We start from the raw sequence: 19,343 nt of genomic DNA, 5'->3' as shown, positions 1-19,343 counted from the left end.
AACTGACATAGGTCAAATTAGACTCTCAGGTGCTCATTAAACCATTGCACAGCTTGTAAGAAGGCAGTCTCTTTGGCATATTGTACAGTCCGGTTGTTAAGATCACCCCGAACGGCAAATCTGAGACCCCAATCAGCAATCGGCAAAAACGAAAAAAGAGAAAACAAGCCGGAGGAATACACTTACCCATGAGCGACACCACTATACAGATTGATCTGGTAAGGAAGTCCTATTTCCTTCAGGATAACCTCGCTTTGATGCCGTTTCTCAGGTGGAAACTTCGCATCTGTCTCCGCTGCGGCGATTCCAAGAGGACCCGTGATTGCACGCAACTCTTCATCTGTGACATTACTGGGGTGTGCAAAGAACCCAACATCGGCCTTTGCCAGGTCTGGTCGAAGGTAACGGGCGACATACTTCGCACCGAAGCAGTATCCCACGGTACCAATTTTCTGCGACAATTAGCTAGGAATAATACTGGTATGCTGGGGGTGCAAAGTTACCTTGCAGCCGTAGGTCTCTCTCATGGCTTTTAAGGAGCTCTCAACAATAGGATCGACATTTTCCGGTGTGTGTGCAATTCCCTTGGGGTGGTAGTGTCCTCGACGCCATTTCTCCATATCGAAATCACCGGGTCTGTTCAATGGGATGGGGTCACCAGAAAATAAATCGGGAATCACAACAACTGGGTTGAAGGAATTAGCATGCCCGAGCGGTAGGTCATCCATGTTTGTCAAGGGGCTTACAATAGCCATTAGCGGCGAATTGGTCAGCTATGAGCTGAATATTGATAAAGGTATGTCCGATGATGTCGGTCAAGCTGATGAAGCGTTAGTTCTGATGACTGGAGCTGATGGATTGTAATGAGTGGTTGACTTACATCAAAATAGCTTTCTCTATCGACTGGCTTTCAGGATAGACAGTGTATACTTCGAAGTCGCCGATCTTAGACAACTTGCCCTTGGCAACACCTTCATGCTTAACACCCTTATAGCAACACGAGTCGAGGGGAAAAGAAGTCATCTTGATAGCGACGGGTGAATGATGTTGACTGAATCAGTATAGCGCGATATGAAGTCAGGTTAAGCACTTAAATGATTAAGTCAAGTGAAACAGTGAACCCCACCGCCTCTGCCCCTCATTGGCATGGGATGAAATGATGTTATTAGGCTCGGCGATCACTCTCGGCGATAAGATGATATTCCCGAGCTCTTATCTTCGGGTTTCCCCCGTGAGGTAATTTTGACCGAATACAAAGTCCGAGTCTAGTCATCCCAAGATATACACCGTACACTCTTTTTATAGACCAAGACTTTTTCTTATTTCTTCTATTACTCTGATACTGGAGGTTTTTTGACGGTCCAGCATTATTTCAGTTGCCATTCTCAACTTTACAGGCACCTAACTTGAATCGGTACTTCTACCTATTTTTCTTCAAGTTCCTCATCCGAACTTGAACATATAGCAGCTACCTACCCCTTTAAAGTCTGCTTTAAGGCCAACATTACATTTTGAGACTTAGAAGGTTGAGAATATTATTTTCAGACCAACTTGGATTGAGAACTTCAAATGTTGACCTTCAAGTTCCGATGCAAATTGAAGTCTTATGACAAACTTGAACCTTGGAACCTGAGGCTCATGTCGATCATGACTCGTGTTGTTGGAAAATTTACCTCTTGCATGTGAGAACATGCATGTGAAATCAGCGAGCCAGATTGCTTCAAGTTGGAAAATTTTATTGTCGTCAACTTCTTTTTGAAGGCATAGGATATTTATCCCCGAGCAGTGCTTCCGAGAGTCTCTTTTAATTACTTGCAGTATGGATGTGAGAGATTCCTCCGAGTCATGCTTCCCAGGTCGGACTTCAATCTGGACCTTGGAAGTTTTTCTTTGATCCACTGGCACCAGTCGACCAACTAAACCATCGATAAGCATTCTTCCAAATATCTTCCATTGAATCATGTCATCAACACAAAGCCAGTCAAACGAGATGTTCCACTGCAGTCATCTGTCGGCGAAGGCGCAGGAATTCATTTTCTGGTCAAATTCATCATAGCTCAACTGAGCTAAGCCACAGCCGAAGGGGATTCGAATAACATCCGGGTAGCTCTATTTAGCTTCGGTGTGGCCCCGAACCTTTCAAATGTTGTCACAATCGGAGCATGCAGTTAGAAAACAAAGCTCCGCCAAGCCGTTGAGAGCCCAAATTTCAGATTCCTTACTTTGGAAATGACTTCATGTGTTACGATGATCCCGGGGATCTTACGAAGTTCACGGGGTCTGCCTTTGTTCCCACGTATGTTCTAGCCCGGGCCAGGAGGGAATTATACCCGGCGTGGAGCCGATCGTCAGCTTTAAAGCAAATTAGGATGAGACTCCAGCTGATCGACGTACAGATGCATAAAGAATTACAAACTCACTTTGGTGATTGGACTAGCTGCAACTTCCAAGGTTGGCAAGGATTTGCTTGCATAACGCGGCAGTGCGAAACGCCCAAAGGATGAAAGTTCAAAGTGACTGCATACGTAACGTAGTTCTTTGTATGAGGACTACGTATGCTTATGGTCGACTTTCATGATCCTACTATGTTCTATGGTCGATTTGTCGATTTGTCGATGATCATCCCGCATCGCAGAGGATAAGAGACCCTGGGTAGATTTTGAAAATCAAGTTTCAAAGAGTCAGATTTACATAAAAGAAGTGTCGCCATTGATTATGCCAAATCAATCTTTTTTCGGATCCCCCAGTCTATTTCTCTTGGGCTCCGAGTCCATACTCAATTCATTGATTGAATCTACTCACTTATGAAATATTTTTCATATATCCCACCCACAATGAGCCTATCCGCCCGAGCAATGCCGTCCAGCGCCAGTTTCACTAGCATGATGACATTCAACATCGAAGATATTGAGCGAGAAAAGATAGCTCATGGCGTTTTGATGATTGTCGCCTATGTGATCATATTCCCTCTGGCGGGCCTCTTCCTTCGTATCTCTCGATTGCGTCACACAGTGGCTATACATGGCAGTCTTCAAATATTTGCTCTAGTGCTTTCCATTGCTGGACTTGGTCTTGGAATTGCCATGGCCAAACCACTCGGTCTACTCAGCCATTATCACCCAGTGATTGGGATGATTGTTAGTGCAGGTCTCACCATCTTCCAGCCTGCTATGGGACTCCTACAGCATCAGCACTTCCGAAAGAAAGGTGGCAAGAGCATCTTTGCCTATATCCATCGTTGGTTCGGACGCGTTATGCTTACGCTGGGAATCATTAATGTCGGACTAGGCCTACACTTCGTGAGGGTTGAGTATCCATCTGATGCACCTTGGGGCGCTGTCATTGCAGTTTCGGTTGTCATTGGAATTGTTGGCGTAACCTATGTTCTGGTAGTCGCTCTGACAAATCGATCAAGAGCGAAAAAAGCTGCATCTGGGTCGGATGGGTCTGCTTCGCTCTAGGCCGAAGTATGTCTTTCAAAAGCGACACAGAAAAGTTGGAAAATGAATATACCTATTTAAGATCTGCAGAACAGCTTCTGTTGAATACTATTTGTCCAATTGCTGCCAGTGTGACCAAAGCATATCTATTCATTGTCTAATATGTCATCTGTATTTCCAACTCATGTCAAAAGAGAGATTCAACCAGAATAGTGCAATGGGAAATGCATTGATCAATCATCTACCACAGTCTACTTGCCACAGACTAGTACATTACCTTTGTCAAATGAAGTCTGGACCTGCTGCTCGGTGGGGCGCCGATGGCTTGTATGAATATCGACATGGTCCACCTTAAGCCCAGCCAGCGTAGGCTATCCAGTGCACGCCAGTGTTCAGGATTGAAATTAATTTCTAGTTGCCAAAAATGTGGACTGGCACTAGCAACTCCCGGCATTCAATCACTTTACTAGTACTAAAAGTGGATCATGGACGCGTTTTCAAGGACGCCCGTCTTCCAGCATAAAGTCTAGTACCCGGCGTACAAAATTTCACTTTTCTTCTGTTCAAGGAAAGACATCAACTTCCCTCCATCCGCGATCTCATTTCTTCCCGCCGCCTGGATCAAATCATCCGTAATTGGACCCTGGTATTCCCCACACTGAAAGAACAACTCAATTGCCTGGTTGCCACATCTTTCCAAGATAATCTCTGCTGCCCTTTCAGTCCCAGATAGTAGAGCAGGCAAGGCCCTTTCAGTCCACATCATCTCAATGAACTCATCAAACTCAGATTTACCTTGATCCTCTGGACCATAAGGAAATTCTTCCAGAATCTGATCCGTCATTTTGGATCCTTCAATCCTCAAAACACGGATAAGACTTTCAGTTCTGTCTCTCATGGGTAATTCAGTATCACACCAAGAGGGTTGCCAGAGCTTTCTGATGTCGGAATCAGGTAGTACCTGAAAAAAGCATGCTCCAGTCGGTCGATATTCTAGAGCCGTATCAAGAACCTTGGCGGCTAAAGGTAATGACCCTTGTTTCTTTAAAAGAAGTTCAAACATTTCTTTATCTGATTGAGCTTCAATTGCGGCTATCAGGACATCCTCCGTAATGGGCAATGAATTTTCTCTGGCTTCGAATATCAGTCGCATTGAGCTGGAATTGTATGCAGCAGATAAGAGAGCCTCGTGTGTAATGTCAACATCCGGATTAAAGACTAACATACAAACCAGCAAGCTAGGGCTAGGTGCAAGAGTCTCGATCAATTTCTCATCAGCCTTGAGGATGCCACGTTCAAGGAGGACTCGGAGTGCATCTCTTGACTCCCGTACGTCGCTTGCATATTCCACGGCTTCTAACATTTTCTCAATTGGCAGATCCTTTGGATGTTGATCCAGGAGGAAGACCAGGGCGTCTTTGTTCTCACACGCCCCTTCAAATAAAGCGTCCGTCCACAAGGCGGAGGGAAAATCCTGCATCAGAATTCTCAGAACCTCAACACCGGTATCTAGATTTTGAATTGCGGAAAGAAGAGCTTTCTCTGTGACTGGAAGACGACTTCGGTGTGTTTGTGCCAGCCAGTGGACCACCAAATCTCCATTTTCATTTTTGGCTGCAGAGCACACAATGTCTTCCGTAATAGGAATACAGAAACCGTCTATCTGTGTGAGCAATTTGAGCATATTTGCTGCATCTGCGTGATCGCAAATCGTTTTAACCAGTGTCTCGGACTCCCATAGGGAGGATGTGGTATATTCTAGAAGCAATTTCAAAGTGGAGACTCCATCCGGAGAGCAACGAAGGCATCGGGCCAGAGTGTCTGTCTCCAATGTTGAGTACAATTTGAGCTGCTCCAACAGGAATCTAAGAAGCTCTTCTAATATATCCTCCCTCCTGTAGCGTTTGCTACCATATATTGGGTGATCTCTGTGCCGGGTTCTCTGTAGGGCCAAAGGAATAGCAACATATTGGGATATTCACCTTTCAAGACTGCCCGGGCCAAAACAGACTGTGTTATCAGAATATCATCTCTCCTATTTTTGAAAAGAGACTCGAAATTCTTCGGAGATTCATACTGCGCAAAGCGGGCAATTAGCGACTCACCTATCTGCAACTCATTCGGCCAATCTTCAGCGAGATAGGCAAACCCAGAGTAAAGACCAATATAGCAATCACAATGTTTCTTGATGGTGCTCTCTGGGATGTTTGGCACATAGATATCACATCTCTTGAATAGTAGACGGAAACATTCTTTGGAGGCATGTCCGTTGACAATCTGACGGGCAATAAAGTCATCTGTAATTGGCACGTCTACTTCGGGTCGCCAATCCAAAAGAATACCCAGAATCTCTACCTCTGAGTCGGATCGACGAGTCATGGTCCATTCCAGCAGCTCCTCATCAAATTTGTTACAGCGATCGGGCGACTCTCCACACGGAAGGCCTTGATCCCATAATGTGCGCAGAATCGTTTCCAATTTCGCTTTGTCAGCTTTGCGGTGGTCAAGGTAGGCGAAAAACCACCAAACGTCCCTGCGTTGCATAGAACCCTTCTGTAGAAAGAACTGTACAATATCCAAGTGTCCCAAGGAAGCGGCGACTGAGATTGAACTCTCTAACATCCCACGTTCTGGCAACTTGGAATAAGTTGCGGGATCAGCGCCTTGGGAAACAAGAACCTCCACTGTTTTCAGTAAACCTAGGTAGCTGGCCTTGTGAAGTGGTGCTGGACACTCCTTGAGCGGTTTAATCCATGGATTGCGCCAATGGTCATCATCATCACGGTAGGCAGCACGTATCCAGTTGAAATAGACAGTGGGTGTGGTAAAGAGACGGTGAATTTTCAACTCGATCTCTGCAGGAATTTAACTGATATCCTCACAGGAAGCAAGATGGGTGTTCCAGTGGCTGGCTGAATATAAAAATGCAGGTCTCCTTAATGCCTCGACTTGACTCAACTCTTCCGTCTGCCCCAGCAAAAGATCTGCGATTTTCTCCACAAGGTATAGTTTTCCACTGGATATTTTAAATTGGCATGGGTGGTGATGCGCGGGCAAAACCCCCTCATCCGACTCGGAGACGATCATGAATTCCTGTACGGAGGAATGGGCGAACTGGACTTTGCCCTCAAATACGTTAACAAGTGAAGTCGTGCAGATTTTGAGGATGGCGGACACAGTTATGATGAGCATCGCGGCGACCATGTCCAAATGAAGAGCCACGGGTGAAAAAGAAATGAGGGCGAAAATCCGTCGCGCAATGGGGACATCTTTGGGCTTGATGCGATCGAGAACCCTTCGATGGATTTCTTTCAGAGAGTGAGGAATGGTCTTCAGGGCATGGTGGATTTCCTCTGGATTGTTGCACCCTTCAAGCTCGATTATTTGCAGCTCGGCCCAACGAAAGCGTCTGATCAAATCTGATTTAGTATCCTATTACCCATATAACCGAATCTGGAACAAACAACATACCGCTCCCGCTGGCTAAGCAATGTATCAATGATTGACTTCTAAACGTCAGGTTACTGTTCACTCAACTCGCCCTCTTCAATTGATCTAGTAACAAATATTCTCACATCATTGCCTAGGCAGCTTTCAGGGTCAATCCTAGGGAATTTCCCAAGTGCTCGTTCAATATTCCGTTCTGGGCGACTGGTAGCGAGAATATGGACCTTATCCTTATACCGCTCAAGAAGGCCCGCGAGAAATGATAGAAGTGATCTTCGCTCTTTGACCTGGGAATCTTCTGGACACTCATCCAGTGCATCAAAAACAAGATATACCTGGCCTGGAATTTTGGAAAGAACGTTTTCAAGTACACTTTTGAGGGCCTTGGAGTCAAGCTGGCTCCCCTGGAGATGATATTCCTTTCGGAGATTCGACACTGATTGCGCTAGCGGTGATCGACTTAGCTGTCTGATTAGCGACCTGATCATAGTATCCACAGCTTGTGTTGCATCGACACTGAACTGGAAGTACCAGTAGGCTCAGCGAGGTAATCTGATGCATCGAAGATTGCATCACGGCGGTCCGATCTATTTTGGACAATCTGCATTTGCGATTCCGAGTCTCAGTTTGGGTGTGAAAATGGAAGCTCCAGAGAGAGGGGATATTACACTCATTCCAAAGGAAATCACCGTCCAGGCGGAGGAAGCTACAGCTCCCATTAGCACTTGGGTTTATTTTAATAAGCTTGGCCACCTACCGTGACCCGTTGGGTCGAAAGATGCGAAGGTTGATATTACATCGCGAGCTCTCTGTGCTGCGCTGATGATCTTATCCACCGAGTCACGTATATTTATATCATCTGCATCCTTCCGGCGAATTTTGAGACCGCCCGTTTTCCACTCTTTATATTTGGCCGTGTTATCTTGAATGACGTGATCGATGGCAACTATAGCTGGAATATCATCTGTAGAAAGGTACGCTTGGCTGGAAGGGTCTAACTTGTCGAATGCCTCCTTCCATAGATCAACCGGACCTGGCTTTTCATCCTTTCCCCCCCCCTTTTCCTGCTTTTCTGGTCTATCATCTTTCTCTGGTATCATGTCATTCGAAGTGATTCGGGGTCTTTTGTTGATTTTCGGCGCATTGTGCGTGGTCTTAGTAGGAGGTGGTTGGGCTGGTCGGGCTGCTGCTGTGTTCTGCGTCTTGGTCACTTTTGCTACAACAGAGTGCACGTAATCCTCTCATAGCGGCCTGTACTGCTATACCCGGGAAATGTATGGAAAAGGTTTGTGGCAAGAAGGTAGTTCCGGTTTGGATTATCATCCATCGTACTTGGGGGAATGGTGAGCTTCGGTTGATTCAGCTGAACTCGAATGCATTGGAAAATGAAATGCTGTCGATCCCTGCCAGTGACAGCGAAGCTACGCATTTATTCTACACTTTTGTCGAACTAAACAACACAGAGACTACTCCGTATTCCATGCGCTGTTCTCCATGCTCGACCTGCTGTTGCATGCACATGGTATCTGTACTGAAATAGCAGGCTACTATATGTAAAGTCAAGAAGCTAACACTTATTCGAGCTGAACATCGGGAATGTCTCTCCACAACTAGTCCGTACCCTTTATCGCAATATGACACCTCCTATCCCGATAGCTTGAATTGACCATCCTTTCCTGCAGGATGACGAAAAAGTGTCCCAGCCCCACCTGCTGAACCCCATGGTGCGGGGGCCTTATGACAGCCAAATGGCCAAAACCCCTATATGGCTGGCAGAGAAAAAAGATGAAACCGTACGTATTAGTCCCTCTTAATTCAAATATTTCTCACTTTTGATTCATTCATAAACGTTCCAATCCCACCATAGTGGCACGCGATGATAATCTCCCTTCGGGCTTGCCCCTTGATGGCTGGTTGTCAGTGTGCTCTGTTTTGATGTTCAGCATGATATTAGATCACATAGTGAATGAATGGAATACTTCCTTTATCTCAGGAATTTGCAAAACAAATCTTGGAATCTAAAAGACTACATTGGAAGGGAAAGACATCCTATCGGTGTATGTGGTCTAGGTGTGGACCTGGTGTGGGGAATCGATAGGATATGAGCCCACCAGTTGACGCGGCTTTAGGTATTGTGTATTGCAAATGGGAAATGTATTGTAATTTACCCGATATCGGTATCCTCGGGTAACTTTGAACCTTGATCGCCCGATCTCGCAGGGTGGAATGGGGCAAAGTGGACAAAGCTCCAGTATGATCACTGTAACCACTGTTAACCGTCTCCGTATGAGAGGATCCATTCTAGAGTAAAGGATCCATTGCGAGGGGCTCTCCCCGCCTGATTGGCCTGAGGCGTCTCTAACTTTGGGGAAAGTACTCGCTGCCCTGGTGTTGACTCACTCTCTGACAACTTTTTTTTCTTTACTTATTAACTTCTCATCCCTTCTATCCTCTCTGTTTCTTCCATCCCTTCTTTAAGTTCCTTCCATAATACCCCAATTCCGTTCCTCCTTGCACAATGGCTCAAAACGGTATCCCCGCCAATGACTTCACTGTCAAGGCTGGTCTCGCGCAGATGTTAAAGGGTGGCGTGATTATGGACGTCGTCAATGCCGAGCAGGTATGTTATTTGGAATCAATCCTTTGTTATCTTGTGCGTCAGTCTCACTGATATCGTTCCGATTGTTAGGCTCGCATCGCTGAAGAGGCCGGCGCCGCCGCCGTCATGGCCCTGGAGCGTGTCCCCGCCGATATCCGTGTGGAGGGTGGCGTTGCTCGTATGTCTGATCCCCAGATGATTAAGGAAATCATGGCCGCTGTGACCATCCCGGTGATGGCTAAGGCTCGCATTGGACACTTTGTTGAGTGCCAGGTACGTGCTAACTGTCCTGTCACATTCCTCAACTTCACGCGTCGCACTTGCCACGCAATCGCGGGGTAAAGTCGAATGCCAGATCTTAAGACTAACCGTTGTCCTGGCATAATTAGATCCTCGAATCTATTGGCGTTGACTACATTGATGAGTCCGAGGTCCTCACCCCCGCCGACGATGTCTACCACGTTACCAAGTCCAACTTCAAGGCTCCCTTCGTCTGTGGCTGCCGTAATCTTGGCGAGGCCCTGCGCCGTATCTCTGAGGGCGCCGCCATGATTCGTACTAAGGGTGAGGCTGGTACCGGTGATGTTGTTGAGGCTGTTAAGCACATGCGCACTGTCAACGCAGAGGTTGCCCGTGCCCGTGGCATCCTTCTCTCCAGTGCCGACCCCGAGCCTGAGCTCCGCGCTTTCGCTCGTTCCATTGAGGCTCCCTACGAGCTTGTCCGTGAGGTTGCTGAGAAGGGTCGTCTGCCCGTTGTCAACTTCGCTGCTGGTGGTGTCGCTACTCCCGCCGATGCTGCCCTGATGATGCAGCTGGGCTGTGATGGTGTCTTCGTTGGTTCTGGTATCTTCAAGTCCGGCGATGCTGCGAAGCGCGCCAAGGCTATTGTCCAGGCCGTCACTCACTTCAAGGACCCCAAGGTCCTTGCTCAGGTTAGCGAGGGTCTCGGTGAGGCTATGGTTGGCATCAATGTGCAGAAGATGCCTGAGAGCGACAAGCTGGCTGGTCGCGGTTGGTAAATTTCCCTTGTTCCTTGTTCTCATGGGCGCCTTTCAAAATTTATTGTATATGAGCTACGAGCCTATCTTGCATGTCATAAAAGTCTAGACATTATGAAAATTTTCTTTGAACTGTAGACACTACATGTACATGTAGTACATTTTCAAGCTACGCTGGATTGGGTCAATGCTTCTAAGCCCAGACCACGCGAACCCCCCAAGTGGATCGACATAGTGGGTTATTCGCCTCTAGCCCCCGGTGGCGCCCGCGGCGAACATTGAACTGATGGCATGGTTAGTCCACGGGTGCCACCAAATGTTCCGTAGTAGCAATTGGAAATGATAGTAAACTGGCGACACTGATAGGCTAGTCGCTCCGAGCGTGATCGCCGAACACTCTGGGGAAGATTACCTAGGATAATCCAAGTTCAAGACTTGAAAACAGGACTTTCATTGGAGCCTATTTATGCCCCTCTTTACTATATTAATGGCTCCATCAAGTCGTGTTTCTTCCGTTTTCTTCACCGAGACTACCCGTTGTGGGACCCCTTGGTCGAATAGGGCGTGTGTATTGGTATGTATTGTGACAATACGATAAAACAGACCGGGTCCCGGTGCCGGCACTGGGAGACTAATCCTACATACAATTTACTGTGACCTGCAGCTTGTTTCTAGTTGCCGCGGCTATTACAGGACAGTTCAGAATTCCTACTACAAACAGAGTGAAGATGGTCTGTATGCGCAATACATTCCGGATTCCTGAGATGAAATAGCGTCATTCGTGATCATTGCAATAATTCAAAGGGTGTCAAATTTGCCATTCTATGTGTATCCCTTCAATCATATATCATGAAAACAAAAAAAATCAATGATTCTACAAACCCGAAACTGTCATCAACGTGAAGTCATCATCATTCCATCGTAACATTTACAGACCCAACCAAAATCGAGTCTTGCCAACCTCGAATTCTCCTCGAAGCTCCTCTGAACCGGTACCGGTAACCAGGACTTCATATCGTCCCTTCTCAGAGATCCACTGCTCGCGTTGCTCGTCCCACCAGCTGGTTGCTAACTTCTTCTCAGCAACAAGCTCCACGCTCTTGGATTCACCGGGCTGCAAGAAAACTTTCTGGAAAGCCTTAAGCTCACGGATCGGCCGGTTAACATCCGTCTTGGGGGGAAGAACCCAAAGCTGAACGATCTCGGCTCCGGCAACGGAACCGGTGTTAGTAACCGTCACTGTAGCGGTGATCGGCTCCCCAGACTCCTGGTATTTCTTCTCTTCCGGCACAGTCTTGATTTGCAAGTCCGATCGAGCGAATGTGGTGTATGACAGACCGTGACCGAAGGGGAATGCAGGAGCGACATCGCCCTTCTCGAAGTAGCGGTAGCCAACGTATACATCCTCACCGTACAGGACGCGACCGCGCTCAGAGCGGAAGTTCAAGTAGGAAGGATTGTCTTGTAGACGGCGTGGGAAGGTAACAGGCAACTTGGCGGAAGGGTTCACATCGCCGTAGAGAACGTCTGCAATACCGTTGCCGCACTCATTACCACCGAACCAGGCTTGCACGACTGAGCGCGCATCATTCACCCATGGCATTGTCACTGGAGTGCCAGATTGGAGCACGACAACAGCGTTGGAGTTTGCCGCTAGGACACGGGTGATCAGCTCGTCACTACCGGGTGGCAGGTCCATGTCGTCGCGGTCGTAGCCTTCTGTTTCCCATTCGCTGGTCAGACCAGCGAAAATAACCACTTGCTCGGCTGTCTTGGCTTTCTCGACTGCAGCGGAGATGAGTTCCTCCTGGCTGACGCGACGACTTCCACCGAAGCGGAAGCCTCCAGGTCCAAATGAGACAACGCCGCGAGTGTCTAGATCGGAAGTGGGTGCTGTGCCGAACTCGAAGAGAACCTTGTACGTCTGACCAGCCTGAAGCTCCTTCTCACCTCGTTCTTCAATGGTAGCTGTGCCGAAAAATGCTGAGCCCTGCTTCTGGTTCTTGGTGTTATCCACGACTACTTCGCCATCGATGAGCAGTCGGCCGGTTCCCACGACAGTCACACCAAATTCGTAGATACCACTCTCCTCCGGTGTGAAGAATCCTTCCATGTCCACGTAGTAGGTCATCGACTTGATCTTGGGGTTGATGTAGTCCATCAAGAACCCGGTTGATGCCACAAGCTGAAGCTCATCTACAACTGTGCGTTCTGTGCCAGCACTTGGGTGCTCATTGTATACCTTGAAGGTGAACCCGGTCTTTCCATCTGCAGTCTTCAATAGAGGGCCAATAAGAGGCAGCTCCTTGTGAGAGTAGACACCTTGGGAAAAGGTGACCTCGCCCTTGCTCTTCGCCGAAACACCATCAAATGGTGATACAGTGTAATAAGGTGCTAAAGAGGCAGAGCCACCACCACAGTAAGCGGCCAGCTTGGCATTTGGTCCAATAACCAGCAAAGAGCTGTCCTTCTTCAATGGCAAGTTTGCATTTTCGTTTTTCAAAAGAACCACAGACTCCGACGCTGCTCGGCGCATCAATGCTTGGTCTTCAGGTCGATTGAGTGCCGTCTCAGTGGCACCCTCTGGGATGCCCGCTCCATCAACAAAGTTTACCAAGTTCAGCACGTTACGAACACGCTCATCAAGTTTGAACTGAGCTACCTTGTTTGAGGAGACGGCATGCGCAAGAGCCTCTCCACGCCAGCGACACTTGCCTGGCATCTCAATATCAAGACCGGCATTAATGGCATCCGAGGTGCTGTATGTGCCGAACCTGAAAAGTAAGATAAAATTAGTGGCTTGTCAATCACTTTTAAAGCTAGTAAAACTCACCAGTCACTCATAACCAGACCATCCCAACCCCACTCCTTCCGCAGTATATCATCGATCAATTTTTTGTTCTCACTCACATGTGTGCCATTGACTTTGTTATAGGCAGTCATGATACACGCAGATCGACAAATTCGCATAGCGAGCTGGAAAGGCAAAAGATAGATCTCACGGAGAGCCCGCTCCGTAAGAATACTGTTAACAGCCATCCGCTCGTGTTCTTGATCATTACAAACGAAATGCTTCAATGTCGCAGCGACACCCTTCTTCTGCATAGAATCACACATATGACCTGCTAGCGTACCAGAAAGGGTACCATCTTCGGAGAAAGACTCAAATCCACGACCACCAAGTGGTGATCGTTGAATGTTGATTGTGGGGCCAAGTACAATGTGCGCACCCTTGGCGATGGCTTCATCTCCCATCAAACTACCCACCTGTGATAATAACTCCGTGTCCCATGTTGCGCCCAGGGCAGTGGCACATGGCATACAAGCTGCCGGGACGCCGTTGAAGAACCGGGTTCCTCGAACGCCATTCGGGCCATCTGACATACGCAAGGAAGGGATATTGAGGCGTGGGATCGGGGCTGTGTGCCAGAAGTCGCGTCCTGGTGTTGACGTTTTAGCATTGGGCCGATAGTGGGGGATCGGCAAGATAGCTAGGAGCAGCTTGGGAATTGCTGTTTCTCGCGTCCCAATGGACCATAAGGAAAATATGAAGCTTACCGGCAGTGAGAGCGACCTTCTCTCCCAGTGTGAGCTCTTCAATCGCCTTTTCCACGTCAATAGGCGCCATGGTGACGGAATCGAGGTTATTTGCGGTCTTGATATGGCGATAAGGGGTAGCTTCGAGTTCCTGCCCAGGTGGGATGTGTCTAGTGTTTTTTGGTAGTTATGGAGAGCTGAGATTTTGCCTTGCGATCACAGGAAAAGTTGAGATTTAAATGTTTCTTCCAACTCCAGAGAGTTCTAATGATTTATAAGAGAGAATCATAATCTCCCCGAGCTCAAGGCGGGGAGATGTGGAACTCGAGCTCAAACTGGCACGGGGACACGGAGCCACGCCCGGACTGCCGAAGTTTAGCCGGCTGTGTACTTTGCCCGTGTTAGGCAGTTGGAGCCACCACATTCTATTATTATATTTTCCCTTTTTCATGTCATTTATACAGGCTGGTATTTCAAGTCAAGTTTGCTTTTTGTGATTCTTAATATTGAGAGCTTACATGCAGTATATTGCCAATAGGTGGCACGGAGTATAGTCAGAGACCGATATCTTACTAACCCAAAATGGGAAAAGTACCTGCACATGTGAGTATAAGCTCAAATGTTATTAGAAAATTTTTAATTAATATGAAGTCCCCAATCACATGCACATGTGGACCTCACCTAGGTACCTTCTGTGTCATGCACGATAATGCTTGTCCAACCTTGGAATGAGACTCGGAGGAATCGTGTTCAAATGTTAGGCTAGACCTACTGTGTGTAACCGTGGAGTCACTCGATCAAGAACCACAGTGAATGAGCTTTTGAGCTCTCAAGAGCCTTTTGTTTCCTCTCCTATGTACCCTCCTTCAAATCTTTAACCTTTTATACTCAAAATCTCCCAGGGACTCGGAAATATATATCAATTCACCTATCGTTGATGTGCTTCCAAGAAGACATCATGATAGTAATCCATAGGTATGCACATGTGATAGGGCGATTGTGAAAGTGAAACGGCGTATGAGGTCGTTTACGCTCCATACTGCATCCATCCATAGATCCATTTCTAGAATTACCTTTAGTAAGTGAGTTTCTCTCTCCTAATTAGAGCATGTTCTGCGCCTTTTATTTAATATTTTCCCACTTAGTCATAAAAATCAAACACCAATAGAGTAAAGACGTAAAATCGAAGGTCAATGAGTAGCATCGGGTGGTCGATGACTTGTATCATTGGCGCAGAATTTTGGTGAATATGAAATACAAATTTCCGAGGATATGCATTGATACTTCTAAGTCAAGCCTGATATCACCTAGTGTGTGCGGCAAGAGCAATTATCCAGATGTCAAAGAATTATTAAAGTTCGCGGTATACTTCAAGTTTGTTTTGATGTCCAGGCGGCACTTACATATGATGAAATGGATCATATCACCTTGTGTATGGAAAGCCATAGTTCGTAAAGCTGCAGATCTGTGAAGTTTCATGAGAGGCGTTGTAAATCTAAGATTCCAGTCGAAAATGTGAACCTCAATGCCAACTTGAGAAGTTGTTAGATTAAAGTGGAAACATGACCTCAAAACTTCAGGTAAAAAATTAAACCTGATCTATGATGCCTAGTCCCAACTTCGCTCAGGCTCCCCACTCTAGATAATATGATCGGAGTTGATACTTGTTTAGTATATGAAGACGCGAAACCTGACTTCCCCGCATTTGGATAGCGCCACAGTGATATCAAGATTCAAGATCCCTTAAATCTCCACCGGAGCGATAAGATTAAACTTTCTAAATATTGGGGTAACTAGTCCGAGTCAAGAGTCAAGACACGTGAATATCGAGATGTCACTTTTAAGTATATTTGGTATTTATTCGTCAGTTAGGTATCCCAACCTTCAAGTTGTGTCTACGAGGTTTTCCAAATTCCTGAGTTCTGCAAAATGGTCACGCATCTCATCGTAAATCCTTACAACTTTTGGGTAGTGGTGTTTACTGCTATCGGGACTATCTCTACTGCCTATGGATTGGCAATCATCGGATCAGCAGTCGACCAGGCCAACTTTTACACCTATTTGAATCTTGCCACAGAGGGTGAGCCAGGCTATGTTCATACTACTCGAATCATCGCCGCGTTGAATGGTGTCAATTCTGCTGGTGCTATTATTGGTTGCATATGCCATGTTTGGACCTCAGAGTTTCGGTCGCAAACAGACAATGATAATTGAATCGTCTATTTTGATTATCGGTGGCGCCCTATGTGCGGGCTCAGTCAACATTGCGATGCTCATTGTTGGCCGTGGCGTTGCAGGAATTGTGAGTCCTAGTTTGATTGATCCATTGGAAAGAATGGACCACATGTTGACTCTATAATACCAGGGATCGGGCATATTGGCCTGCGTTGGTAAGTGAAAGGATTTTGGATACCTCGACTCAAACAGCCTTAGAAAGGAACTGACCCATCTTTTCCAGTTCCTATGTATCAAGCTGAGATATCCACTCCAGAAAGCCGTGGTGCAATGGTATCGATCACAGGTGTAAGTTAACTCCGGGTTCAGGTGTCGCTTATTTTCATCGGCGTGACTGATTCAAAGCATCCCTACAGATTTCATATGCACTGGGCTACAGCCTCTCCGGCTGGCTTGGATACGCTTGCTTGTTCATGTCGAAGACAAGCAAATACTCTCAATTCTCCTGGCGCTTTCCTTTGGCCTTCCAATGTGTGTTTCCACTAATCTTCTTATGTGGTCACAAAAATTCGTCCCCCTTTCTCCTCGATGGCTCTTATCTCAGGGTCGACAGGAGGAAGCTTTCCAAAGTATGTGTAATCTACACAAATCAAATGACGACCCCAACAATTTCCGTGCTTGAGAGGAGCTTTACCTTACCGAGAAACAATACGAAGTCGATAGTAGTCTCCCAAACCGATGGTACGATCTATTCAAGTCCGCTCCCAGTCGGAAACGTGCTCTTGTTGGTTCATTTTTGATGTTTGGTAATCAATTCCTCGGAGTATATGTTATTTCAAACTATGGCGCTCCTATCTATGCTCAGTTTGGCGAAGGGAATTCCATCTCTTTTGTTGAATGCATGCTGGACAAAAATTACACTGTGAATCTTGTTTTGTAACCATGGCACCCAGCCATCTTGAGAAGTTAACTTTATTCCCTAGATTCGGCAATACGTGGACAGCCTTTTACGTCGATAGGTTTGGCCGTCGTACACTCTTGCGGGTTGGAGCAATAGGTACATTTTGCACCTCCATTTGTCTCTGCGCCCTGAGTGCAGGATACATTGGTGGCAATAACCAGGCCGGCTTGAGGGCTGCGGTTTTCTTCTGCTTCCTTTAAATCTTTTGGTGATGTTTCTTCATGGACGCCACACAATACGTGTATGTATACCTTCTTGATTATCAGCGTTGGATCTAGCTTGTTCCTAACATACATCCATAGCTATGTCTCTGAGATATTCCCGAGTCATTTACGCTCTGTGGGCGTTGCATTCAGCGTGGCCTCCTTTTATCTGGCATCCGAGGTGACTCTCTCAGTTGCGCCTATTGCTATGAATAGCATCGGGTGGAAGTTCTATCTCGTGCTTATTTGCCCGAGCTTCTTCTACATTATTTTGCTTTTCATGTATCTCCCTGAAACCAAGGGCTGCACTCTGGAGGAGATTGGTGGCCTTTTTGGCGATACAAATATTGCAAACCGATGGTATGAATTGAATGAGGACGAGAGAAATGCTCTCCATGAACATGTGATGCTGGAAAAGAAGGATTCTGGCGCTGTTGGGGATGCACAGACCATTGAGTATATCGGGGTTTAATACTTTTGCAGCCCGGAGGACCATTTGATGGACACGAAAGCACATAAATAATATATTCTACTAGTACATCCTACAAGCTTGAAAAGGAATCCAAAATTTTTGAATGTCTGTACTATCCATGGATGTACTCAAACTTTTTATCATACATTGATAAGTTGCCCAAGTGAATATGTATACTATTTACTATGTAGGTGGGAACTTGAATGTGGATACTAGGTACTCTGACTTCATGCACAGTATAAACATTTGAAGTTCAAATTTTGATGGCTATCACATGTCCATCCATGATCCCACATGTGCAGTAAACTGCACTCCGCGGATCATTGAGAACAATATGATGCTCACCACTTCTCTGTCATCCAACCTCTATGCTCATTCAACTATTCTGTGTTATCTAAGTTTTCTCAAATTCCTGGTAATGGTTTCAGCCCTCACCTGATCATACGCTTTTTTTCGCTCTCCTCTCTCTTCGTATTTCAGGCGTATGTGGGGATGGGGCCCCATAATTGGACATCTGGATTCTGGAGTCTCCGGCGGAGCTGAACCTCCGGCGGATGGATGCCCCCATACCCCAGAAATACTCAGTACTTTTCCGTAACGAAGGTTTTTCCTATTATGGGGCAATCCAGAAGTTCGGAGAGGATAACGGCAATTTTTGAGCAAGTTGATTCGAATATGAATCAAGTGGTATGGGGAAAGGCGTCGTCACGCGCCATCCTGAGTTAGAAGCCCTGGAGTCCGATAGAATCATGGCTTGATGATCCCGGAATATGCCGAATGATATATTCTAACGAGAACCCCCGGAATCTCCAGATCTTAAGAACTTCAAGTTCAATAATACGGTGATCCAAGAATCGAGCATCCGCGGCGGTACAATGTCCGCAATGAAAAATGCACCCGAGGCTCCAAACGAGGATCTATTGTTGGCAGTCGTTCCTCAGGAGTCATGGTGGAGAAGCTCTAATCTTCGTCGCTTGAACTTTTGTGTTCTCTCACTGGCTCTTTACTGTAAGCAAAGCATATCGATAATTCCAACATCCAAACCGATATATGGACTTTCCAGACTGACTCACATATTCTTGACAGCATCTTCGAGCGGATACGATGGATCGTTAGTGAATGGCTTGGAGGCCCTGGATAGCTGGACCGAGTTTATGGAAAACCCTTACTGGGGCTTCTGCAGATGAACAGGTGGGCACACACTCACTTCCAACGCAACCTTATGCTGGAAGGTTTGAGTCAGCTCCACAAATGTCAACCCCCTGTGGTATCAGTGCAACCTCCAATCTTGGAGTGGGCGATCTCGAGTTTCCTGTTTTGGGATATGGACAGCAATCGGAGATTGACACTCAGCTGGATGAGACTTTAGGAGCATTTGGACAAGGTATTTCACGTTGGATTCCTGGAATTTCTTTTCTCATGTGGGCTAACTATTCTTTAGTATTCTTTAATCTGGTTTCTGGTGATCCACTGAGTGCATGGACTTGGGGGAATAGATTGGCGGCTGATAA

The 19,343-nt window shown here is 46.6% G+C and overlaps 8 protein-coding genes across 8 annotated transcripts; 5 read left to right on the top strand and 3 right to left on the bottom strand.

The window, feature by feature from the left end:
* Positions 1-17: 17 nt before the first annotated feature.
* N7483_000167 (uncharacterized protein) lies at positions 18-1,023 on the bottom strand (the record flags this gene model as incomplete). Its single annotated transcript, XM_057083605.1, has 5 exons — positions 18-120; positions 187-452; positions 504-685; positions 747-820; positions 881-1,023. 5 exons carry the CDS (start codon positions 1,021-1,023, stop codon positions 18-20), a joined length of 768 nt encoding a protein of 255 aa, XP_056949754.1.
* Positions 1,024-2,855: 1,832 nt separating this feature from the next.
* Positions 2,856-3,461, top strand: N7483_000166 (cytochrome b561 domain-containing protein; the record flags this gene model as incomplete). The annotated part of the gene is made up of 1 exon (XM_057083604.1): positions 2,856-3,461. The coding sequence occupies one exon, from the start codon at positions 2,856-2,858 to the stop codon at positions 3,459-3,461; it is 606 nt and encodes a 201-aa protein (XP_056949753.1).
* Positions 3,462-3,966: 505 nt separating this feature from the next.
* N7483_000165 (uncharacterized protein) lies at positions 3,967-8,214 on the bottom strand (the record flags this gene model as incomplete). Its single annotated transcript, XM_057083603.1, has 9 exons — positions 3,967-5,198; positions 5,546-6,295; positions 6,395-6,849; positions 6,912-6,949; positions 7,016-7,332; positions 7,419-7,488; positions 7,556-7,593; positions 7,645-8,103; positions 8,145-8,214. 9 exons carry the CDS (start codon positions 8,212-8,214, stop codon positions 3,967-3,969), a joined length of 3,429 nt encoding a protein of 1,142 aa, XP_056949752.1.
* Positions 8,215-9,405: 1,191 nt separating this feature from the next.
* Positions 9,406-10,505, top strand: N7483_000164 (pyridoxal 5'-phosphate synthase subunit PdxS; the record flags this gene model as incomplete). The annotated part of the gene is made up of 3 exons (XM_057083602.1): positions 9,406-9,507; positions 9,577-9,759; positions 9,876-10,505. 3 exons carry the CDS (start codon positions 9,406-9,408, stop codon positions 10,503-10,505), a joined length of 915 nt encoding a protein of 304 aa, XP_056949751.1.
* Positions 10,506-11,412: 907 nt separating this feature from the next.
* On the bottom strand, positions 11,413-14,112 carry N7483_000163 (beta-glucosidase; the record flags this gene model as incomplete). The annotated part of the gene is made up of 3 exons (XM_057083601.1): positions 11,413-13,258; positions 13,318-13,924; positions 14,043-14,112. 3 exons carry the CDS (start codon positions 14,110-14,112, stop codon positions 11,413-11,415), a joined length of 2,523 nt encoding a protein of 840 aa, XP_056949750.1.
* A 1,838-nt stretch (positions 14,113-15,950) lies between these two features.
* N7483_000162 (uncharacterized protein) lies at positions 15,951-16,235 on the top strand (the record flags this gene model as incomplete). The annotated part of the gene is made up of 1 exon (XM_057083600.1): positions 15,951-16,235. One exon carries the CDS (start codon positions 15,951-15,953, stop codon positions 16,233-16,235), a length of 285 nt encoding a protein of 94 aa, XP_056949749.1.
* A 1,143-nt stretch (positions 16,236-17,378) lies between these two features.
* On the top strand, positions 17,379-17,832 carry N7483_000161 (uncharacterized protein; the record flags this gene model as incomplete). Its single annotated transcript, XM_057083599.1, has 2 exons — positions 17,379-17,398; positions 17,460-17,832. 2 exons carry the CDS (start codon positions 17,379-17,381, stop codon positions 17,830-17,832), a joined length of 393 nt encoding a protein of 130 aa, XP_056949748.1.
* An 875-nt stretch (positions 17,833-18,707) lies between these two features.
* Positions 18,708-19,019, top strand: N7483_000160 (uncharacterized protein; the record flags this gene model as incomplete). The annotated part of the gene is made up of 2 exons (XM_057083598.1): positions 18,708-18,840; positions 18,919-19,019. 2 exons carry the CDS (start codon positions 18,708-18,710, stop codon positions 19,017-19,019), a joined length of 234 nt encoding a protein of 77 aa, XP_056949747.1.
* Positions 19,020-19,343: the final 324 nt, after the last annotated feature.

This window comes from Penicillium malachiteum (genome assembly GCF_028827825.1).
Source record: "Penicillium malachiteum strain IBT 17515 chromosome Unknown utg000001l:1.0-8184562.0:1.0-8186909.0, whole genome shotgun sequence".
NCBI classification, from domain to species: Eukaryota; Fungi; Ascomycota; class Eurotiomycetes; order Eurotiales; family Aspergillaceae; genus Penicillium; species Penicillium malachiteum.
This window is presented reverse-complemented; position numbering and strand designations above follow the sequence as displayed.